This window comes from Vulpes lagopus, chromosome 6 (assembly GCF_018345385.1).
Source record: "Vulpes lagopus strain Blue_001 chromosome 6, ASM1834538v1, whole genome shotgun sequence".
Lineage (NCBI taxonomy): Eukaryota > Metazoa > Chordata > Mammalia > Carnivora > Canidae > Vulpes > Vulpes lagopus.
The window spans coordinates 13,696,331-13,721,288 of NC_054829.1; the positions used below are offsets into that span (position 1 = coordinate 13,696,331).

At 40.5% G+C, this 24,958-nt stretch overlaps 1 protein-coding gene across 5 annotated transcripts in view; it reads right to left on the reverse strand.

The window, feature by feature from the left end:
• Positions 1-10,825: 10,825 nt before the first annotated feature.
• Positions 10,826-24,958, reverse strand: part of SPATA7 (spermatogenesis associated 7) — a 39,815-nt gene continuing 25,682 nt past the window's right edge. For all 5 annotated transcript variants that reach the window (XM_041759594.1, XM_041759593.1, XM_041759592.1 and 2 more), the window contains 7 exons: positions 23,445-23,917; positions 22,064-22,130; positions 19,626-19,741; positions 17,011-17,064; positions 15,016-15,093; positions 11,786-11,843; positions 10,826-11,535 (listed from right to left, as the gene is read on the reverse strand). In XM_041759594.1, coding sequence (XP_041615528.1) covers positions 10,966-11,535; positions 11,786-11,843; positions 15,016-15,093; positions 17,011-17,064; positions 19,626-19,741; positions 22,064-22,130; positions 23,445-23,917 — 1,416 coding nt within the window. In that variant the 3' untranslated portion in view covers positions 10,826-10,965. The remainder of the gene's footprint in view (positions 11,536-11,785; positions 11,844-15,015; positions 15,094-17,010; positions 17,065-19,625; positions 19,742-22,063; positions 22,131-23,444; positions 23,918-24,958) is intronic.

A 24,958-nucleotide genomic window follows, 5' to 3' on the forward strand; every position in this document is an offset into this window, starting at 1 on the left:
GTAGGTTATAAACCAGTGTTTTCCAGCGGGTTGATTTTGGCATCTCTGGCATCAGTCTTCCTCATTGGTGGGGTCTTTTGATGCAATATTCTAGCTGAGAGTTTTAAGCACAGAAAGTGTTCATTTGGAATGTAAATTTCAGTGATGATTAACTACTTTCCTCTGGAACACCCACTGTGAAGTATTCTGAAAACTCCAGTATTTAGCCTTTAAAACCCTTTGGCAGAATTGAAACAGAAGGTGGATGGACCTGTGCTTCCAGAAGCTTCCAGAAAGAGCAAGGTCTGGGCAGGAACACAGAGGATGGTGTCAGGGTGTAGGACCAACTTTTTGTGAAGCTTCTGTTTGCAGAAGCAAATAGCTCCTTCAGGTGGGTTGATTATGTTAATAACATTAAGAAAACATAAATGTATATATTATAGATACAATATAAAACGTCGTGTCTTAAAGTATACAGCTGGACATCAGCTGCCCCTTAGAACGGGTTTGAGATTTTCGTGAACAAATGGAAACAAAGGTTACTGTTTATTGTAAATCGTTTTTTAAATCACTTTTTTAAAGTTTTAATTTATTTATTCATTTTAAGCAATCTCTGCCCCCCAACATGGGGCTCGGACTCATGACTCCTGAGATCAAGAGTCACATGCTCCTCTGACTGAGCCAGTCAGGTGCCCCCAAACCGGACTTTTTGAAGGAATTCTTTGGGATATAAATTTAGGGAACTTGTTTCCCATCAAGATTTCATCTAGAACAAGCCACAACTATCTTTTTCCAGCTTAAAGTTTATTAGAAAAAAAATCAATTGGAGGGGGCTTTTTTTTTTTTTTTTAAGATTTATTTATTCATGATAGACATAGAGAGAGAGAGAGGCAGAGACACAGAAGGAGGGAGAAGCAGGCTCCATGCTGCTGGGAGCCAGACATGGGGCTCGATCCCGGGACTCCAGGATCGCACCCTGGGCCAAAAGCAGGAGCTAAACTACTGAGCCACCCAGAGATCCCCTGGAGGGGGGCTCTTTATTGATGTGGCGAGGGGGAGGGAGAGAGAGAGAGAGAGAGGGACATTCCAAAGATAGAGGAATAGGTACTGTAGAAATTTGCCTGGAAAAACCATTTCTCAAAAGAACACGAGTTTTTCAAATTCTTCTAGATAAGGAATCCATGCCAGTATCTACAATTATAGAAAAATAAGGACAAATCAGAAAGTCCAGTTGTTTCAAGTCTGCATGTGTTGGGGATGAGTGGCTACAGGATTTTAGACAACAAAGGGGTTCTTGGAGGGTTCAAGTGACATCGTTTTCTCTATGTTAGCAGTCACTTCCCAAATAAAGATGATGCTCCAAAAGTTCAGGTGTATGTGCGTGGAATTACTGAAAAAAATTGTCATGTTTCCCCTTGCGAACAGCATCCCAAGTGGGTGTTAACTTTCCTGGTTTGTCTTCCCAAAGCTTGTTCAAGCTATAAGACCTCCAAGGGTAAAGGGTGGACTAGAACCAAGTAATCTAGAGCTGCTTTTGTCCTGCAGCATCCTGGTGCTGAGACTGGACAATGGATTGCCTGCCTGGTGGTGGGGACAGAGCCTCAGCAAGACTCGCTTGCCTTGAGCAGCCCTTGCTGAGATGGAGTTCTCCATCCACTAAATGCAAATCCCGTCTTGTGTTACTGAAATGTAAGGGGATCGGGACTTGGGACCAAGTGAGCAGGGTGCCACCCGTGAAAGCACCCAGGGGGCAGGCATGGGTGAAGGAGGGTGAATTGGCACCCCACTCCCCTACCTTTCCTGCTGCCCCTTACATACCCTTCTTTACTGTCAGTGCCATCAAATGGGAAGCAGAGGCTAGGACAAGAAGGGAGGCCAAGGTCCACAGCACCCCGCTGAGGAGGCCGCATTTCCAAGGCAACTGTTGGCACGAAAAGCATATTGGTCATGTGTACGTAACATAGGGTTTGCTGCACATCATGTTTCCAAAAACGTTTAAATTACCCCATATAACTGAGAAATTCGTTTTCAAAAATCTAGAGTAAATCTAGACTTTGTCCGATATGTTGATAGGTTAGTAACCACTTATTTTAAATTATGCTTTAAAAAAAAAGATTTTATTTATTCACAAGAGACAGGGAGAGAGAGAATGGCAGAGACACAGGCAGAGGGAGAAGCAGGCTCCCTGCAGGGAGCCTGATGTGGGACTCAATCCTGGGACTCCAGAATCATACCCTGGGCCGAAGGCAGGTGCTAAACCACTGAGCCACCCAGGGATCCCATAAATTATGCTTTTATATTATAAATAAGTGCATGTGGATGACGAGAAAGGAATAGGTGTATTTGAACTTCTAAGTGCAGAATTAACGGTATGGCTTAATTTTTGAAAATTACTAGCTGTATAAATATTTTGATCATCATTCTTTAGTTTCCATTATATGACATGGTGTGTCGTATTAAAAAGATTTAATATCTCTCAAATCCTTTGGTTTGGAATCTATACCATGGTGTCTCCACACCATAGCAGCACACAATGCCACTGTAATCTATTTTAACTAAGCTGGTTGTTTTTAAGCTGTGTAAAAATATCAGTACTGTATATTAAAGTTGTCAAATGTGCACACTAGACATTTTAAGCATATGTGTGTATTTTAAATTCACACTCTAAAAACTCGTAGGGGAAAAATCCACAATATTCACTCATAGGAGCAAGTCTATGACTGCCAAAGAAATTCAGAAGGTCGGGTTATCTGAGCTAACCAGAGCGCGTCTGGCTTCAATATGGGGGGTAGGTTGATGAGACTAGTACAGAATTAATGACAACGGGCTTTCCATTGCAAGTTGCGCATTCATCAGCTGAGAAAACCTGAATAAATGAATGAGGGATGAAGTGCACTCATTTTTCAGAAGAATGCAAATGTCCCACGTCATGTGCTATCACAAATGCTAGGAGACGGCCCTAGAAGTTTATTAGAAATCACTTGCAGTTAATGGACCACTGAATGAAACAAATCTTTTTACTTATTTTATAGTGATATTTTTCTAAATGTAATTTGATCTTAGAGTTAAATATCCCCAAAGGATCTAATGGTTTTGTAGTTTTACTGGAATAAAACCAGTGCAAATACTGGTGGTTCAGCCCAACAAGTAGCCTGAAAAATGAAATCTTCTCCAGAGGTGACCAACTTATTTGCAGAACAGATTTTTTTTTTAAAACAAGGTTAAAAATAATACAAAACTCAAGTTATCCTTGAAAGTTAAACAAAAGGTGAAGGGAAAAAAACAAAACAAAACAAAACGGAAAAGATACTAGAATTTGTAAGAATTTTAGGCCAGTAGAGCTCTAATGGGTTTTATTTGCACAGTTTGTTTTTACGGAAGGACAGAGAAATTGAAGTGGTAGTTACTATAACTGTGTAGGGATGATTCTTAATGCTTTTCAAACTTTTCTGTTAATAAATTTCTCTGTTAATAACTCCCATATTAGAGTTTCTCAATTCTATATTAAAAGCAAACAGCTTGGGGCAGCCTGGGTGGCTCAGCGGCTTAGCGCCGCCTTCAGCCCAGGGCGTGATCCTGGGGCCCTGGGATCGAGTCCCACGTCGGGCTCTCTGCATGGAGCCTGGTTCTCCCTCTGCCTGTGTCTCTGCCTCTCAATTTCTAAGCCACACCAAAGGAATGGGAAAAAATTAAAATATTTGTTAGTATAGCAAGCCTTTTGGAAAGCTTGAATGCTTATCTTACTCAAAAGAGTGGCACTGGAAAAAAAAAAAAAAAAAGAGTGGCACTGGGCCTTTGGAATATATTGCTTTTTTTACTGTATTCTTATGTAATTTTTTACATTATGATGTAAAATAGATTTTTTTTTTATCATGCAACTGTTAAATATTTTCCTATGAAAACACCTCAATGTTTCATTCCATTATGCTTAACTGGAGGAAACATTCTGAGGTATAAAGATGCAGTTTGGCTCAGATGAAGAATTATGCTGTAATAAATCAGAAATTTGTTATATAATTCTGAGTTAAAGACTGAAGCAATCCCAACCCTACCTACAGTGAATTTAGCAGAGCATAGTTTAAAAATTAACATCTAGATATCAAATCCAAGTGAAATTGCAACCAAAGTTAATATGATTTAACAGACCTAATAAAGCCAAAATTTGGAGAGAATTTCTATGAAATACATTTTCTTAGAAAGTTGCCCTATAACCCAGGCAATGCCCTGCGAATTCTACCTTCCTGACATGCTAGTGTCAAGAGTTGTCTAGGATTATCTTCTAGTCTGAAAAGCAATTTGAAGTGCTGTCTGAAGATTAATGATGTAAAAATGTATAATCAGAGGAACTTAATTCTTCTAAACCAACACTGGTTTGTAAAATTGCATACATTTAGTGGGCAAAAAGTTTGAATGTAATATATGTGAAATGAATGTATTAGTTTTTGGGGTTTTTTTTGCCATAAAACTAAATGTTGAAGATAGAATTCACGTGTGAACACATTAGTACAATTAAAGCTATTTTGCTTCTGGTTTTTTCACTCTAGCTCTTATTGCATGGAGGCAATTAGTCCCATTCCCCCCGCTGAATGCTTATTTATATATTTTTTTGAGAGAGCGCACACGTGAACTCATGTGTGAGGGGGGAGGAGAGGCAGAGGGAGAGGGAGGGAATCTCAAAGCAGACCCTGGCTGAGCACAGAGCCCAATATGTGACTTGATCTCAGGACCCAGAGATTGTGACCTGAGCCAAAATCAAGAGTCGGACCCTCAACCGACTGAACCACCCAGGCACCCACCCACCCCCTGTATCTTATTATTATTATTTTTTAAGATTTTATTTATTTATTCATGAGAGACACACAGAGGGAGAAAGGCAGAGACACAGGCAGAGGGAGAAGCAGGCTCCATGCAGGGAGCCCGATGTGGGACTCGATTCCGGGTCTCCAGGATCACGCCCTGAGCTGAAGGTGGCGCTAAACCACTGGGCCACCCGGGCTGCCCCCCCTCCCCCATATCTCATTAAATAATGTACTGAATTATAGACGTTTCCTCTAGTAGTTGCCGGTCTGTCATCACACATCTCCACAGTAATGGGTCATGTAGGAGTTAGGATGCGTCTTGCCAAGAGCCGGCTTCACGAACCAGGACAGTCTGTGGAACAATTAGAGACACATGAAGAATAAACACCTGTTGATGTGCTTCCCCACGGTATCAACTTCCAGCAGGCCGATGGAGCTCCTCCTGGAGCTCCACCAGCCCTGGCGTGGACCTGTTTGTCGTCCACTAGCCACCTCATTTTTAGTGTTTGTTTTTTCTAAACCGGTAACAGCAGCCTTGGAAACTTATTAGAAATTCAAAATTCTGGAGGGTCAGCCCAGGTCTGAAAATTCTGCCTCCGAAGCTAGGGAGAGGCGGCCCGGGACGCGGCCTTGACGTGGTCTCCAGGTGATTCTGGCGTCCATTCCAGCATGAGAAATGAAGGGGTCACACGTGTCCCACACAGATTCAGTGGGTCCCTTACACGGTCACCAGTGAACGGAACCTTACATGGCAAAAGGGACTTGGCAGCTGCGGTTCAATTACGGTTCTTGAGATGGGGAGTGTGTGCGGGGTCGTCTGGGGGAGCCCAGGTTGACCATGAGGCTCCAAGAGGGAGGCAGGAGGGTCAGTGTGGAGAGATGGTGATGACGGAAGCAGATGCCTCTGGGGGCCAGAGCTGAAGACGCCACACAGCTGGCCTCCACGATGGAGGAGGTGGTCCCAGGGGGAGGGACACGGGCGGCCTCTAGGAGCTGGGAAGGCAAGGCCACGGTCCCCCCGCCCCCCCAAGCCTCCAACAAGAGGGCAGCCCTGCCCAGATTTTGACTTTAGGACTCTGGCTTCTAGAACAGTAAGACAGTAAAAGTTTCTTTAGGCCACTGACTGTGGCAACTTGTTACAGCAGCAGAAGAAAACTAGTGCAACAGTATATTCTTCCTCTCAGGAAAAACATGAAGGTCAGCTCACCTATTTTAAGATCTTGAAAGAACAGGGATGCCTGGGTGGCTTGGTGGTTGAGCGTCTGCCTTTGGCTCAGGTCCTGATCCCAGAGTCCTGGGATCGAGTCCCATGTCGGGCCCCCTGCGAGGAGCCTGCTTCTCCCTCTGCCTGTGTCTCTGCCCCTCTCTGTGTGTCTTTCATTAATAAATAAATAAAATCTTAAAAAAAAATCTTGAAAGAATGAGGCAGGTACGGAAACCATGCTAGGTGTTTTTATCTCCTAACTTGCATTTGATGGAAGAGGCAAAAGGCTGGCTTTGGAGCAAAACCTCTCTTGTGTCAATTCAGCTCTCTTCTTCTTGGCCTATAAATGAAACATGGATTTGTTTGGGGGGGGCAAGGTTATTAGTAGCTCTATCTGCTGCTTTTATTTTTTAAAAAGATTTTATTATTTTTAAAGGATTTTATTTATTTATTCATGAGAGACACACAGAGAGAGGCAAAGACACAGGCAGAGGGAGAAGCAGGCTCCATGCAGGGAGCCTGATGTGGGACTCGATCTGGGGACTCCAGGATCATGCCCTGGGTGGAAGGGAGGCACTCAGCCGCTGAGCCACCCAGGCGTCCCATAAAAAGATTTTATTTATTTATCTGAGAGAGAAAGAGCGCAAAAGCAGGAGGAGCAACAGAGGCAGAGGGAGAAGCAGGCTCCCCATGGAACAAGGAGCCAGATGTGGGACAAGATCCCAGGACCTGGGAACAGAACCTGAGCCAAAGACCTGAGCCCAACTGACTGAGCCACCCAGGGCCTCTAGCTGATGCTTTTAAAAGGTCGGGGAAAAGCAACTTACTAGGTGGCACCTCTGTCACCAGCAGATTGTCTCCCACAGCCGAATCAGCACATGAAGGGTAACCTGCTACTTCTGGATCTTCATTATCTCATTGGTAATTTCCAAAGCCCTTAGGATTAGGCCAAGGCTAACTTTGGCATAGTAAAACTAAAAATCTTTGTATCATCTAGTTGCAACCCCTAAACCAGGGCCCAGGGTAAATTAAATCACTGCAGCCTCACAGCTAATTGATCCACTTGGCAAATGGTCATATTGTCCCGTAAAAGCTGTTCCGATCTTTTCTGGTTTCACTGAGGAAAAAAAAATGTTTCTAAAGCAAGTTTTCTCAGGAAGATGTTAATTTATATTTTATTTTATTTATTTACTTTAAAGATTTTATGACAGAGAGAGAGAGAGAGGCAGAGACACAGGCAGAGGTAGAAGCAGGCTCCATGCAGGGAGCCCAACGCGGACTCGATCCCGGGACTCCAGGATCATGCCCTGGGCTGAAGGCAGCGCTAAACCGCTGAGCCACCCAGGCTGCCCCTAATTTATATTTTATACCACCTAAAGTGTGAGCAAATGAGGAAATTTTGTGATTTAGCAATTTGCTACATTCTCTCTTCCATGGGGAGCTTGCACTTTGAGTGTAAAGAGGAAATGTGCATCGTGTTTTCCCCATAACCTCACCTGTGGCTAAGCCTCTGCCTCTCAAACCATCTCCTGCCACGGACAAACGCATTCTCAGGCAGACAATGACGTGGGAGCCGAAGAGAAATAGTCTTTCATTTAAGGAGCCATAGTCTAGGCGGAAGAGGGATGAGACACATAACCATGTTATAATTCATACTGCAGATCTGCGGGATCTTGGCTCTCCGAGCAAGGGGGGACAGACGTTGGGGCAGTCAGGCAAGGTCTCATGGTGTTACCATCGGGCCGTCAGCAAAGGCCCTCAAAGGCAGCACAAGGGGACATGATATTCTTTTTATTTATTTATTTATTTATTTATTTATTTATTTATTTATTTATTTATTTATTTATTTAATTTATGATAGGAACACAGTGAGAGAGAGAGGCAGAGACACAGGCAGAGGGAGAAGCAGGCCCCATGCACCGGGAGCCCGACGTGGGACTCGATCCCGGATCTCCAGGATCGCACCCTGGGCCAAAGGCAGGCGCCAAACCACTGAGCCACCCAGGGATCCCTTCTTTTTTTTTTTTAATATTTTATTTATTTATTCATGAGAGAGAAGCAAAGACACAGGCAGAGGGAGAAGCAGGCTCCATGCAGGGAGCCCGATGTGGAACTCGATCCCAGGACCCCAGGATCACACCCTGGGTCAAAGGCAGACGCTATACTGCTGAGCCACCCAGGGATCCCTGGGAAATGATATTCTGAGAGGGTAGCGAGTGTGGAAGGAGAGCGAGAAAGAGAGAGAGAGAGGACCTCTGCAGGGTCTACGGAACGAGTCATCCAAGGTGCTAGACACTTAGGGGGCTTCGGGGAGGATGGCAAGGGGTGAGCTGGTAAGGGGAATATGACTTAATAAAAAACGTAAAGGGGCTTGAACTTTATCTTGTCAGCAAGAGGAGATTTTTAAGTTTTTTTTTTTTTAAAGAGTCTTCTTTGTTGTTGTTTTTTAAGGTTTTATTTATTTATTCATAAGAGGCAGAGAAAGGCAGGGACACAGGCAGAGGGAGAAGCAGGCTCCGTGCAGGGAGCCTGACGTGGGACTCGATCCTGGTCCAGAGCCAGAGGCAGACGCTCAACCGCTGAGCCACCCAGGTGTCCCAAGATTTTTGTTTTCGAGGGAAGGGGTAATGTGACCTGTTTTGGAAGCATAGCAGCTGTGACTATTTCATTCTCATGTGACCTATTTAGTTCTTACAGCGACAAAGGCTCTGGAAACTACCTGCACTCAGACCGAGGCCGCCCACACAGGTGGGGTAACCCGGCTTAAGGACACAGCTCCCAAGGATCAAAGCCAGGCAGTGTGTCTCCAAGGCTGACTCATCACACCTCTGGGGAGCAGTGCAGGGGGGCCTGAGGGAGGAGGTAAGAGAGGGAGAAACTAAGATGCTGCTGGAAAACCCTAAGCCAGTGTTTCACACTCACTCCCCACCTTTGTACTTTTGCTATAACTAAGAACCACTTTTTTTTTTTTTCTAAGAACCACTTTTGATATTTCTTTAAACCAACAATTTTTTTTTATTGGTGTTCAATTTGCCAACATATAGAATAACACCCAGTGCTCATCCAATCAAGTGCCCCCCTCAGTGCCCGTCACCCACTCACCACCCCCCTCACCTCCCCTTCCCCCACCCCTAGTTCGTTTCCCAGAGTTAGGAGTCTCTCATGTTCTCCAACACATCTTTCTTAGCTTGAATTTTAAAAGGAAACCTGAGGACAGCAACAACAAAATACTTTTAAAAGGTAGAAAAATCAGGATGGGTCATGGTCCTAGACATGCCAAAAGCTGTGGCCAGAGTTAGAGGTTGGAGAATACCAGACATGGCAAAGCAGGCAGGCCGCAGCAGCTCTGGGGCTGGAGAACCAGCAGGAGGCCAGGTACTGAGAATGCCTTAGGCAAGATGGCAGCTCCAGGAAAGAGGAAACTGAGCCAGGGCAGTGAGTCTGAGGCAGCAGTATGGCTAATGAGGGGTTTGTGGGTGAGTGAGGATGACTGAAGAGAAGGATGGAGCCCCAGAAGAGACGGGTGAAGGATGGCTGATGGGGAGACCCAGGCTGGGAGCCAAGTGTAGGGTGGAGGATATTTTAGGAGGTTGAAGAGGATTGTAACATGGAGAAGGGAGGGGTTGCTCAGAAAGTTCAGGGGAAGAATTCCACAGGTTGGAGCTGAGGGGTAGGTGGGCCTGAGGAAGGGCTGCAGCGGGGTGACTTGGGGTGTAAGACATCGGGGGAGAAGTGGCTTGGGTGCCCAGCCTACCATATTGTGCTTTGCAGGTTGCTCCTGAGCCTGAATCCTAAACAGTGGTGACAGTCAGCTTCCCAGTACTGAGATAGATCCGTCACCCATATACTACCAGAAATCACTGGGATATTTGGGGGCCAGTGCTATGTTTCTAGAACATCTGGATCATTATTTTGTTTCATCTTTTTATGCTTCATAGTTCCTAGGCATGAAACTGGGACTCAATTATTCAATTACATTATTGTAAGCAGTTGAAAAAGTATGAATGGAGTGTTCTAAGACATATCCTAATAGTAAAGATTCCACTCATGACTACAAGGGCAAGAGGAGGGTATCAAACTGCCTTGACAGAATGTTTGCCCTCATTAGGAAGGGACAATTTCTCAGAGAGCTGACATACTGCCCTAGCTTACTAATAACTAGAAACGCCTTGGAGCTTCAGATATTGCAGGAAAGCAAGAAAGAAGTTAAAGATACTACAGACAAGGGTTAATGTTTCAAGATCCATGCCCGATCATAAACCATTTCCCATTGCATACAGAATCACTTATGTCTGGGTAAAATAGGTCTCCCTGAAAAGCAACTTTAGAAACTGTGTCCAACAGATCCTAGGGGGACCCCAGTGATTCTCTAGTATTTGTACCCTTGTACGGTATCTCTGCTCCTTAATTGTGGGCAGGACCTGTGACTTGCTTCTAACTGAAAGAAGGTGGCAAAGGTGATGGAGAGTCATTCCCGTGATCACATTATATTATATGGGGCTTCATCTCACTAGCCTTAAAAGAAGCAAGCCGCCACGTTGTGGTTGCTTACAGAGAGGGCCAAGTGGTAGGGAAGAGAGGGCAGCCTCTAGAAGCTGAGGGCAGCCAGTGGCCAATGGCCAGCAAAAAATTGAAGCCCTTAGAGTCACAGCTACAGGGAAAGGAATTTTTCCAACAACCTGAAGAGAGTTTGGAAGCAGATTCTTGTCCCAATCAAGCCTCCAGATGAGACCATAGCCCCAAATAACACCTGGATTATGGCCTTGAGAGATCCAGAGCAGACACATTTAAGTTGTGCCTAGACTCCTGAGCCACAGAAATTGTGGGATAAATAATACATGTGTGTAGTTTTAAGCTGCTAATTTATTAGCATAGAAAGCAAATACAGAAATCCTAATATATAAAACAATAAAATAGAGGAAAAGGAATATTGAGTTACTGGCCATTTGGGATATTTATTGATGAAGATCAAACATCCTAAGGTCAGTCCTCAATGCTCATTTCCATGATTTTAAGAGTTGGTCCTTCCATGTTATGACTGTTGTCACCCTGGACACTGTGAAACTGAAGAGCTGGGGAGAGTTCTGTGCTAAGACAACATAATTCATTCGAAGGCTCCACCTTTTCACTGTCACTGTCCCCTTCAATGACGTTCACAGAGGTCTCTTGGTCTGTTAAGCTGTCTGAGACACTTGGATTTTTTTCATCCCAGGAAGAAGGTCCAAGATTTGTTTCATCATTCACTTGCTGAATTATGACCCCTTCTGAATACTTTGATTTATAGACGGGTAGGAAAAATTCATTTGGTGAAGAGAGTCTCTCATTCTCATCCTTTGGTATAGACAATAACATATCCAAAGCTTTTTGGTATTCTTGACGTTCCTGTTGAATTGCGGTGTCGTGTTTATTTTTAAATTCATTTTCTTCTGAATTCTCAGCCTGTTCAAAATCATGTAAATCCAGCATATCAAGATCATCCAGCTTTACTGAGTTTTCTCTGGATGTGCAGCCCAAGTCCACCTTCAGGATATGCAGCAGGTGGCGCATTTTCCCCTAGGATTAAGAATAATTACATTAATTAAATGAGACAAACTGAATTACTTTTGTCTGCAGTGCTGCTCAACTCAGCAGGATTAATGCTTCTTTCACCCACATTCCCCTCCCCCCACCCCACCCCTACACACAAAAGGTACAAGGGAAAAATAGCCCTTGCTTTTAAAATGCATTCTTCGAGGCTATGGAAAAACTTTAAGATTCTTTCCATACTAGAATTTTTCTAATGAATGTCTAAAGAAAGACAAACCTCCTCCAAATGATGTTTATTTTCTTTTATATGTCGCTCAAACAGTCGTTCTAAAAACCTAAAAATAATAAATAGAAATGTTAAATGTCTCAAAATCAGAAAACCAACTAAATACAAAATAGCCATACAATAAATAACAAGACTACTAAAGGCTGGAAAATATTTTTTAGGTTCTGCTTTTTCTTTCCAAAGCCAAACACTAATCCTTCCCTGTTCTGTCAAGTTCTGCAATTTGGAAGCTAGTATGGCTTTTGTTTTTGTTTAAGTTATATTGAACAGATGCCATTGTTTCTGAAAGATAACATACCACTTACATTTCTGTGAAAATATTTTAAATGAGATCCAACAATACCCCTTCCACACACCAAAAGTATTCTTTTTTTCTCTCACACACATATGCAAACACCAAAAGCCCCCACCCTTCTTCTCTTTCACATACACAAACCCTTCAAACCAAACCCTAAAGAAAATTCTCTTATAAAGAGTTATTTTACAATGCTTCCTGAATTATAATTGAAAAAAATTCTACTGGTGGTAAATCCACACAATAACCTAGAAACTATCACTAAATAGGTACCACTAGACATTTGTGCTTGACAATCATTATACCTCTAATCATGACCTATACTGGGAGAGAAAGGTATCATGAAGATCATTTTAAAGATGAGAAAATTATCTAAGATGATGATTTCCTCTCCTCTAAGGTTACAAGCCACGAAGGAAATTTAACCCAGACATGTCTGGCTCCAAAGTATTTTTTCAACTACACTATGCTTGTCTTGTTATTACACGAATTTTAGCAATGCCTTTGTTGAAAAACAAGCCCTTTGTTAACAATTTTTTATCAATGAAGTATGCCAATCTTAGATTTAGTAGTTCTGCATTACTTAGCATTTTTTTTAAAGATTATTTATTTTAGAGAGAGAGAGTGAGAGAGCATGCACACAGTGGGGGCAGGGGCAGAAGTAGAGGGGGAGAGAGAATCTCGAGCAGACTTCCTGCTGAGCGGGGAGCCCGACACAGGACTCGATTTCAGGACGTGTGAGATCATGACCTGAGCTGAAACCAAGAGTTGGACACTTAACCAGGTGAGCCACCCAGCTGCTAGCAATTTTTAAAAGCCCAAGAAATCTGAATTCTACCTTTTATAAACAATACATACTATTTGGGTACCTATTTTGTTTTCTCTCATCAACCACCTATTTTGAACATTTTTCTGCATAAATAAATTCACTTCTAAAATATCATTTTAAATCCCTGGACAGAACTTGCTCTTATAAATATTCAACAATTTATGCAACCACCAAACCATTACTATTCAATATATGGGTTGGTTCCATTTTTTGGGGCTTTAATAGCAAATGCTGCAATACACAGCCTTAAAATCTAAAAGAAAACTTTAAGTTTTTTTCTACAATAAACATGTTCTGTGCAAATGTTTTTTGTTTTTATTTTTGCTTCCAACCTGTGCTTTATTTTTTTGATTTACAGTTGGATTTTTTTTTTAAGATTTTATTTATTTATTCATGAGAGACAGAGAGAGAGAGAGAGAGAGAGAGAGAGAGAGAGAGAGAGGCAGAGACACAGGCAGAGGGAGAAGCAGGCTCCATGTAGGGAGCCTGATGTGGGACTCGATCTTGGGACTCGAGGATCATGCCTTAGGGTGAAGGCGTGCTAAACCACCGAGCCATGCAGGGATCCCCTGCAGTTGGAATCTTAATATTTTGTTGTGATGGTATAAAAACCCACATAATATAAAATTTACCATTTAACCATTTTTAAGTGTATAGTTCAGTAGTGTTAAATATATTCACATTGTTGTGAAACAGATCAACAGAACTTTTTCATCTTGCAAATTTGAAACTCTATACTCATAAATAAGCAAAAATTTAGTTCACTAGTCTATATTAACTAAGATATAATGTTTGTTTTGTAGTTATAATTTGCTTTTTTTTTTTGTAGATTGGGTTTTTTACATGGATGACAATGTTTGTAAATAAAGACAATTTTACCTCTTTCAAGTATGAGTATCACTTTTTTTTTGTGATAGATTTTTTTTTTTTTTTAAAGATTTGAGAGAGACAGAGAGCGTACAAGCAGGAGGAGCAAAGAGACTCTCAAGTAGACTCCATGCCAAGTGGGGAGCCTGACATGGCGCTTGATACCATGACCCTGAGAGATCACAACCTGAACTGGAACCAAGAGTCAGATGCTCAAATGACTGTGCCACCCAGGCACCTTGCGATAAATTTTTTTTTGAAGATTTCATTTATTTATTCATGAGAGACACACACACACAGAGGCAGACACAGGCAGAGAGAGAAGCAGGCTCCAGGCAGGGAGCCTGATATGGGACTTGATCCCAGGACTCCAGGAGCACGCCCTGGGCTGAAGGCAGATGCTCAACCGCCAAGCCACCCAGGCGTCCCCCGTAATGAATTTTTTAAATTGAGGTATAACTGACATACATTATATCAATGCAAGGCATACAACATGATTCAGTATTTGTTTAGATTGTAAAATAATCACCAAAATAAATCTAGTTAGCATCCATCACACAGTTAAATAATTTTTTTTCTTGTGATGAGCACTTTAAAGAACTACTTTCTCACAACTTTCAGATATGCAACACAGTACTATTAACTATAGTCGCCAGGCTGTACATTACCCCCATGACTTATTTATTTTATAACTGGGAGTTTTACCTTTTGACTACCGTTACCCATTTTCCCCCACAACTGGTAACCACCAATCTGTTCTCTGCATAGAAGAGAAGTAACAGTATTTAAATGAGTAAAATCTCTATTCTCTTCTGAAATTCCCTCAAACTGTGAACTTGCCTTATATGGTATGAATTAAACATTCCTTACAATTTGTTATCAATTATAAGAATATGTCCCCTGAAGGGGCACCTGGGTGTCTGAGTTGGTTAAGTGCCTGACTCTGGATTTTGGCTCAGCTCATAATCTCAGGATTGTGAGACTGAGCCCCGCATTGGGCTCTGCACTCCCTGTGGAGTTTGCCTATCCTTCTTCCTCTGCTCCTCCCTGTTTGTGCATGCTCTCTCTCTCTCTCAAGTATCTAAAAAAAAAAATGCCCCCCTCGGAAAGCAATGTAATTTTTCATTTCCTGATGTTAGAGATTAACATGAAAAGAAAAGAGTATTTTTTTTAAGAATAGAGTATTTAATGTACTGTTCAAACACCTTTATATAAGTAAAAAAATCTAACCTGTTTGAAAATAAGCCAAGTTTCAAAATTTCATCTGTTACATCTTCAATGAAACTCAGATACAACAGTTCTTCTTCACTGTGAAAACAAAGCAGTACACAGCATAGAAATTATTTCCTACTTACTCTGAAAACTATAGGAAACACGAGTACCTACTTAGAAATATATACCTCTAATATGACAAATGTATCACTATCTTACATTAGGAGGACTGTATAAAACAAACATGTCTACCTTCTTAAATTATGCAAACATACATTTATTTAAAGATGAGAAAATAAAAAAAAAATAAAAAAAATAAAAAAAAATAAAGATGAGAAAATATTCCCTAATCAAGTAAAATTTCATAGATGTATATAGCATTCATCTACTGTTAACAGAAAAGCAGGAATTAACAGCAAAGTGGGTGTTATGCTATATGTTGGCAAATCGAACTCCAATAAAAAAATACACACACACAAAAACAGCAAACAAACAAAAACAACACACACACACACACACACACACACACACACACACACACAAAACAAACAAAACACAAAACAGAGCAACCAAGGGCAAAAGGGCAACCAAATGTGAACCTCTTGGGGGGGGGGGTGCGTGTTCTTGACAAACATTTTACAGGTCTTCTGATTCTTGATTGTGTCCAGCAGCAGAGGTGTGAGTCCTGTGCACAGACAGCACTTATAGGAGGGGAAAAAAGGAAACTAATCCAGAGAAGCAAGAACTTCAACTATGAAATCGTCTTCTGCTCCTAGAAGAGCATCTGGTTGGAAGGTTGTGGAATTTATTGAGAAGAAAAAACTATTCTTTTTTTCTCAAAATGTATAGAGAGGAGAAAAAATATGCTAGTAGGGAAATTTGTGTATATAAATATAGTGACAATTTTCAATTATGTGGGCACATTTCCTTTATCACCCCCCCTGTTTTTTTTTTTAAGATTTCATTTATTTATCCATGAGAGACACACAGAGAGAGAGGCAGAAACACAGGCAGAGGGAGAAGCAGGCTCCCTGTAGGGAGCCTGATGAGGGACTCAGTCCCAGGATCCCGGGATCATGCCTTGAGCCAATGGCAGATGCGCTCAACTGTTGAGCCACCTAGGCATCCCACATTTCTTTATCTTATAACATTTTAATAGCTAGTACAAGAAAACTGAATACTATTATAAATTTTATTTTAATTAGCTGAAATCAGTGAATTGATAGAAAATGTAAGTAGCACTCAATTACTCTATGTAAATATAAGGGAAAGAGTTAATAAAAAAATTAGATAATAGAAGATTAAAATGTTATATAAAAAGTTACAGTTTCAAAATGATTCTCAGCCTCTAATATTTAAGCAGCAAGTTTGAGAATAAATGAAACTAAAAATTAGGTGAATATTCCCTGAAAAAGTGTAGCTTAACTAAACAACATGAAAATCTAGAAGTATGCTATCTGTAAAGAACTGGTGAGGTTGGAAACCTCGAGGAAGGGTATCCTGAGCTACCCAAAGTCTGCATTTCTCTAAAACTTGTTATTCTTGTTTATTTTTATGGGTACTAATCATAAAAAAAAAAAATAGGCATTATTAACTTAGGGACAAATTTCCCCTGGATACAAAAAGATGAAGTGATTGACAGCTATTTCAGAAAATTCTGGTCATTCTCAAATTTAAGGCATATTCTATAACTGAACTCCAAAGCTAGTTATAAGAGGAATTAATGTTCAGTCCTGACTTCTTTAATAATAGTTGTGTGATTTTTAAAAAAAATTTTTATTTATTTATGATAGTCACAGAGAGAGAGAGAGAGAGAGAGAGAGAGAGAGAGGCAGAGACATAGGCAGAGGAAGAAGCATCAATCCCGATGTGGGATTTGATCCCGGGTCTCCAGGATTGCGCCCTGGGCCAAAGGCAGGCGCCAAACCGCTGCGCCACCTAGGGATCCCCAGTTGTGTGATTCTTAATTCTTGATTTCCACTAAGCAAAATAAAGAGGTCAAAAAGCTCTTACTCAGAGTAGATTTTTCTCTCTGGAGGAAGCTGCAGGGAATACTGACATACTGCCCTGGAAAGAGAAAATTATAATTGAACAAAACAGTGACTGACATGCATTAAGTACTCAAAAATGTTATATATTAGTAATAATATATTTTAGAATTTTTAAAGTACTCTCCTATCTCTGATCTGATCTAATATTCAGAATAACCCTGTCTGGTATATTGGGTAGGTATTATTTTTCCCACCAACTTATGAGTTCACCAGGAGGCAGAAATGTTGCATAACTTGCCAAGGTCGTGTGTTAGTAAATAACAGAGATATTTTTAACTAGTCTTCTGATTACAGATTCAGAAATTATCTATTTAACTTCATTCATTCATTTGTTCGTTCAGTTCCATGTCCAGGGCAGGGCTTGAACTCACCACCCTATGAACAAGACATGAGCTGAGATCAAGAGTCAGATGCTTCACTGACTGAGCCACCAGGTACTTTCACAATCTTTTTTTTTTTTTTAAATTAAAGATTTATTTATTCATGAGAGACAGAGAGAGAGAGAGATAGGCAGAGACACAGGCAGAGGGAGAAGCAGGCTCCATGTGGGGAGCCCAACGTGGGACTTGATCCCAGGTCTCCAGGATCACGCCCTGGCCCAAGGGTGGAGCTAAACCACTGAGACAATGGGGCTGCCCACAATCCTTTTTCAAACTGGACTATAGCACTTACCTAGTATACACAATTTTTACTTTGACTAAGCTTAGCATATAAATAATGCTGGAAACGTTATTTCCCTATGAAAAACTGTTTTAAGCCTGGTTATTATGATAAATTTTGTCAATATTTAGTTATGTCATTAGTTAATTCCAATCTTTTTCTTTTTAAACATTTTATTTATTTATTCATGAGAGACAGACAGAGAGAGAGGCAGAGACACAGGCAGAGGGAGAAGCAGGCTTCAACAGGAAGCCCAATATGGGAGTTGATCCCGGGACTCCAGCATCATGCCTTGCCTGGGCCAACGGCAGACACTCAACTACTGAGCCACCCAGGTGTCCCAATTCCAATCTTTTAATTCAGGTATTCTCAATTATAAATATTTTACTTTACTTCTTTTAGACAAACTACTAGAAAAGATATATATTACTTTCTTTTTCTTTTTTAATAAGCATTTCTCCAAAACTTTTTTTTTTAAAGATTTATCTATTTATTTTTATTCATGATAGATACAGAGAGAGAGAGAAAGAGGCAGAGACACAGGAGGAGGGAGAAGCAGGCTCCATGCCGGGAGCCTGACGTGGGACTCGATCCCGGGACTCCAGGATCGCGTCCTGAGCCAAAGGCAGGCGCTAAACCATTGAGCCACCCAGGGATCCTCCTATATATTCCTTTCTTAAGGCCATTCTTTGTATTAATTGCAGAGTGACTCAAGAGTTAGCTTATAAATCTTGTTATGAGTACTGAAGCATCATGAATTTCAAGACAAAAGAGGTTGGCAATGAACTGCCCACAGCCTTAGCAGGTGCTGTCTCCCTGGGAAGGGCCTTAGGGAGGACCTGGGCTTGGAGGGAATCACATGTGTGCCTTCCGGTCTGCTCTATGACACCTCATTCTTGCCCTCTTTTTATTTTTATTTATTTAAATTTTATTTATTTATTCATGAAAGACAGAGAGAGAGAGGCAGAGACACAGGCAGAGGGAGAAGCAGGCTCCATGCAGGGAGCCTGATGTGGGACTCGATTCAGGGTCTCCAGGATCACGCCCTGGGCTGAAGGCAGGCGCTAAACTGCTGAGCCACCCGGGCTGCCCTCTTGCCCTCTTTTTAATCTCCAGTCCTTTATTTCCACCTTCTTCATCTCATATATAATCTCTGACAATGGAAATACATTTGACAGCTGTAACTACCAAAGGCATTTTTGCTAACCTCTCATTTTTATCTAGGTGTAATATTCCATATTTACTAAATATGACACATAGTTTTTAAAAACTGCTAGTACACAGTAGTGACAGATAAAACACTAGCACATGGTGAATATTCAAAATCATGAATTATGAATCCTAAAATCATGAGGTTTTACAGTATTATTTCTGCCACATTAGTTAGCATCACTGTTAAAAGGATTTGTCTTCAGGAAAATCCTTTTTCTTTGTTTTTGAGAGAGAGAATGTGTACACTTGTGCAAGGGGGCAGGGAGCAGAGGGAGAGAGGGAGAGAGGGAGAGAACATTAAGCCTTAAGCAGCCTCCATACCCAGCTCAGAGCCCAGTGCAGGGCTTGATCTCACGACCCTGAGATTACAACCCAAGATGAAATCAAGAGTTGGACACTTAATGAACTGAGCCACTCAGGCGCCTCAGGAAAATCCTTTTCCATAAGAATACCATTGGCAAATAATATAAGCCAGTATGCCTTTTCTTTATTAATGAATTAGCAAAATGAATTCATTTAAACTTTTATTGAGTACCTAATTCATAAAATTTCCTTAGTGAAACTAACATTGCTGTTAAATTTGTATAACACTGAAATAAATTAGAGTGCAGGTAATTAAAAACAGAACTTATGTTGCAATTATTATATGTCTGTTAGACAGGAAAGCAGTTTAGACAGTTGAAGGGACTTCTGTGAGCTGTTTACCTTGGTGAGGAGCACTGAAGAGTGCCATCTTTGATCTCATCCCACGGTAAGTCATGCTCTTGTAGGGGTAAAGGATTTATTTTTCCTTTGGTATCATATGTCAAACAGTTAGATGCCTGGAGATATAATGAGAAGAATAAATCTTTATTTTGCTTCAAAAATACATTATGAAAGCAGAAATAAAGTAAAACAGCAAACTTCAAAAAAGTCAAGGAAACAGAATGGAGATATCCTGTAGATAAAAGTGACTGACTTATTACGACAAAGGCTATTCCAGAATATATTTTCTACCCAATCAAGGACTTCTTTCTTTTCTTCTTTTTTTAAAGATTGTATTTATTTGAGGTGGGGAAGAGGAAAGGAGGGAAAGGCACAGAGGGAGAAGCAGGCCCCCATTGAGCAGGGAGCCTGATGTGGGGATCAATCCTAGAACCCTGAGAACATGACTTGTTTCGACGCCAACTTTTAGCCAACTGAGCCACCCAGGGGCCCCTCAGGGACTTTTCTTAAATTTATTTAAAGCAAGGTAAAACAACTTATTTCTCATATTTTAATAAGGGATATTTAAAATCCATTAAGGAATCATCATAAATAAACTATACAAAGAGAAAATGAAGCAAATTTGTAAGTTTTAAGTAACCCTGAATTAAAAAAATGTACCATGATAACAGAAATTCAAATAGCCCATTTGTTTCAAATGACAATATATCAAATATGGAGAAGCAGTGGTAGCTCTGACAGTATGATCAGTAATATTAACAAACAAAAATAATGGCAGCTTTCCATAAAAAGTATTTATGGAATCCTTACTGGTGCTGCATACTGTGCCAAGTATTTGCTTGCACTGTTAGATTAATCTTTACAATGCTAATTTATGCACAGTGCTGTTAAAATTTGGTCTATTGCACTTAATACTTACTAACTTCCCCAAGTAGACTGCTGGTGGTACAGATTATAGAGTAAGGGGACACACCATTTTCTCACAGGGTTATGTATAAGCATTTGGAGCACAATTTCATGGAAATGGACTTCTGCTTTATTTTATTTAGTTATCTACACAGCTAACAGTTTTCCTCTCAAGTGAGTCATAGCCTTCATTTACTGAGCCCTTCTCAGGCTAGGCACTTTACCTATACCATTTTATGCTTTCCACCAATACTATACGTTAAATAGTTTTTCTAGATGCGAAAATTCAGCTTTCATAGGATGTGATTTGTCCTTGGGCTCCGTGTCAAGCAGGTATTAATGGCAGGGCCTCCTGTCAAACAGGTATTAATGGCTGAGAGGGAAACCTACAATTCTCTATCCCTATTCAAAAGAGAAGAAAGAAGTTCAGTGTGATTAAATTTTATTCTTTTATGTCTGAAATCTGTTTGACATTTTACTTTTTAAACACTTTTGAAAAAAATGATCTTATTTATCCATGAGACAGGGAGGGGAGAGAGCGCACATGAATGGGGTGGGGGAGAGACAGTGAGGGGGACAAACAGACTCTCCGATTATTAGGCAGCCAGACCATGGGGCTCGATCCCAGGACTCCAGGATCACAACCTGAACTCAAGGCAGACGCTTAACCGAATGGGTCACCCAAGCGTCCCCATGTTTGACATTTTAATTGACAAACTGTTTTTATAAACAAATTTAAATGAGGACACAAGTATATGACTGATATCCCCAAAATAAAAAGAATCAGCTTATGTGAAAATCAGACTTTAAGCTAGAATATTTTAAAAGAAATGACTGTTAAACATTCAAAACATAAACACTATATAAAAAGAGCCTAATGGTTTAGAAAAAAGTAAAAGCAAATCTAAGAAAATGATATCCAGGGACACCTGGGTGGCTCAGCAGTTGAGTGTCTGCCTTTGGCCACAGGGCATGATCCCAGAGTCCTGGGATTGAGTCTCACATCAGGCTCCCTGCATGGAGCCTGATGTCTGTGCCTGTCTGTGTTTCTGCCTCTCATTCTCTCTCTGTGTCTATCATGAATAAATAAATAAAATCTTTAAAAAAAGAGAGAATGATATCCATCTATTCTTATACAATGTATAATTTCCAATAATATAATCAGTGGCAATTAAAAAAAATACAGGCATAAAACTAAAATAACTTCTGTATAGCTTTTCTGGCTCCTTCAGTGATGCAAGTCTACATTTTTGAAAGCAATATTTAATGTATTTTATTCATTTATTCATCTATAGAGCCAGCCAACCATCTAGAAAAAAATGTTAACAACAAATGATTTCCCAGACTGGGCGGGATCCATCTGGCTACTCAAAGAGAGCTACAGCCATGTGTAAATAGGTAGTCTCTATACTGGCTACATCATAGGCAAGAAGTGTCACCAAGAGATTATTCAAGTCCAAACAACTATACATATTTTATTAAGTGAAAGCAGCTATAATTCTAATGTGGCAAAGAGATCTCATTTTTATTACCTGCTTTCTGTTCTCTTCTGAATCTATGAAGTTCTTGGTGTCAACTGTCTCAAAATCAGATTTAAAGCTGTAACATTTTAAAAGGAATAACTGTCAAGCCTTCAAAATACGAACACTGTGATAACAAGTTTACTGTCTTAAAAAACCTCTTAGACATAAGAGATGAAACCCGTCTATTGTAAAATGTGTAATTTCTAATTATATAATCAGGAAATAGATATGGTTTGGATTACATAGCTTTTCTTTTTTTTCTTTTTGAATAGCAGCTAGATTTTAGCTAGAATGGGACTAGAGAAATGGGAACTATTATCCTCAAAAGCTGTCATACATACAATCAGAAAAGGATATGATACACTTGCTTTCCTCATTTCTCCCCATTGCTTAATTCTTGGGATTAAATGTATGCAGACTCATCTGATATTATTGTACCTCTTATCTATTCCCAGAGAAAAGAATACTAGTCTTAAATTGTATTTTTTTGCTTTCTAAAAATAACTAAAACCTAGGACCAGGCAAATAGTTGTTTATGTAACACCAGAAAAAACAATCATAAATCAGTTAACACTTCATAAAATTTGCTTGTTTGTTTCATCATTTGCCAAACTTTTATTGAATGTTCAATATGTGCCAGGCACTATCATATATGAAAACACTATTGAGGCAAATTATACTTAATTTCCAGAAACCATCCCAATTGCTTGAATTATTCCTGGGGAGCTGTTGCTACATGAGAGTGGGGTTGGTTATTTGTGGGAAGGAGGCCCAGGGAGAGTCAGACAAACAGTTGTTTTCTTCTCTTGAGAGTCCACTGTTTTTCCATTTTTAACATGAATCTATGGACCTAGTTACACAATTGTTGTTTGAGGACATATTTTAAGGATTCTCTGAAAGTATATTTAAAAGCATATACCATGTTTGAAACAATAAATTAAAATATGTATCATTCCTGTTTATAAGAAGAGCTTGACAAGTTTAATAGCTACTTTTCAACAATGACTTGGGTAGTTCTAGTGATACATGCAAAAGGAAAAGTCACATTAATCTCATCCCCTTCAAAAAGGCACTACCAGACCTTAAGTCTGACACATTAGGTATGTAACATAAAAAATAAGAAATATTATTATTTTTTAAAGATTTTATTTATTTATTTATTTATTCATGAGAGGCAGAGAGAGAAGCCAAGACATAGGCAGAGTGAGAAGCAGGATCCTCACAGGGAGCTCGATGTGAGACTCAATCCCTCCCGGATCCTGGGATTACACCCTAAACTGGAGGCAGACACCCAACCGCTGAGCCACCCAGGTGTCCCCAAATAAGGAATATTATTATTAAATTCTATAACACTCTAAAGGAATTACTACTGGCTGTAAATGTGCCATACCTGCTTAATTCAGTCTGGGTTTCAGCTTCCATCCGCTGATCTGTAAAATCCTTTTTTCTTCTGGCAGGTGTGTAATATCGATAATGTGACAGGAAAGACTTTGCTTCTGTTTTTAAAGTGCGTGGAGTGAATGGCAAATGTCTGTTGGAAAAGAGTTCAGAATGTTTATCCAAAAGGTCCCCACTGGGCGCTTTTGAAATAACTAACTGAAAGCGATGGGTATTTGGGAACGTGCTCTTGGGCCCTCGGCCATGTGATGTTCCAGAGCATGGTCTCCTGGGCCCAGAGGTGGTGTAATCCATGTTGAACACACAGGGACTGGAGTTCTTCTCAGTACCATTTGTGAGGACTTTATCAGATTTAGGTATATTTAGGTGTAGTTTCTCTGAAGAAGTTACTGGTGACCTTGTAAAGGATGGAAATCCATTCACTTCTCTGATTAACACATCTTCATCTTGTGGTTCTCCTGAGGGCTAAGAACATTTAGTTTGTTTTTAAGATTTTATTTTTATTTATTTGACAAAGAGAGAGAAAGAGGGAGACAGAGAGGGAGAGAGAGAGAGAGAGAGAGAGAGCACCAGAGAGCACAAGCAAGGGGAACAATGGAGGGATAGGGAGAAGCAGATTCTCCACTGAGCAGGGAGCCTGATGTGGGTCTTGATCTAGGACCCTGGTATTGTGACCTCAGTTGGAGGCAGACACTTAACCAACTAAGCCACTCAGGTACCCAGAACATTTGGTTTGATCAACATCAATTATGCTTACAAATTCACATAATTGGGGATCTCCAGATTATATACCCAAAAATGGTTGCCTTAGTAGGTCTAGAGAGTATATATATATTCCCAAAGATGTTAGCATTGTATATGAAGTTCTAATCAAGGTTTTGAATTACTAATATACAAAAATAGAATTCTAAATATAACTAATAGCAATCATTTTTCTTTCTTTTTTAAAAATATTTTATTTATTTATTTGAGAGAGCGAGCAAGCAAGAGTGGGGGTGGTGGTAGAGGGGAAAGAGAGAAGCAGACTCCCTGCTGAGCAGGGAGCCCGACACAGGGCTTGATCTCAGGACCCTGAGATCATGACCTGAACTAAAGGCAGATGCTTAACCAACTGAGCCACCTAGGGGCCCTAGCAATCATTTTTCTTTCTGAAACTAAAAAAATAATAATAATAGTAATTACTAATATCTACTTATATTTGTGGTCTTGAGCTTGTGTATTAAAATCTATAGGTAGACAGCAGTTTTATCGGAAAGTTTCCAAATCACTTGTCAGCACCAATCCCCTTCTCAACCACTGTTGGTGGCAGCCCTCCTTCTCTCCCCATCTTTATGGCAATCTCTAGTGTCAGCAGTTCTCGTACTTCAAAGCTTTGAAGAAATTAAAAGGCACTTCTCCTCACAAGTGGGGAAGGCTGAAAGGGAAGATGTTTGGGGCTGCTCCATTTCCTTTTGGTTTAATTTTGGAAGAACCATTTCTACAGGGTATCCACAAAGTCTTGAAACA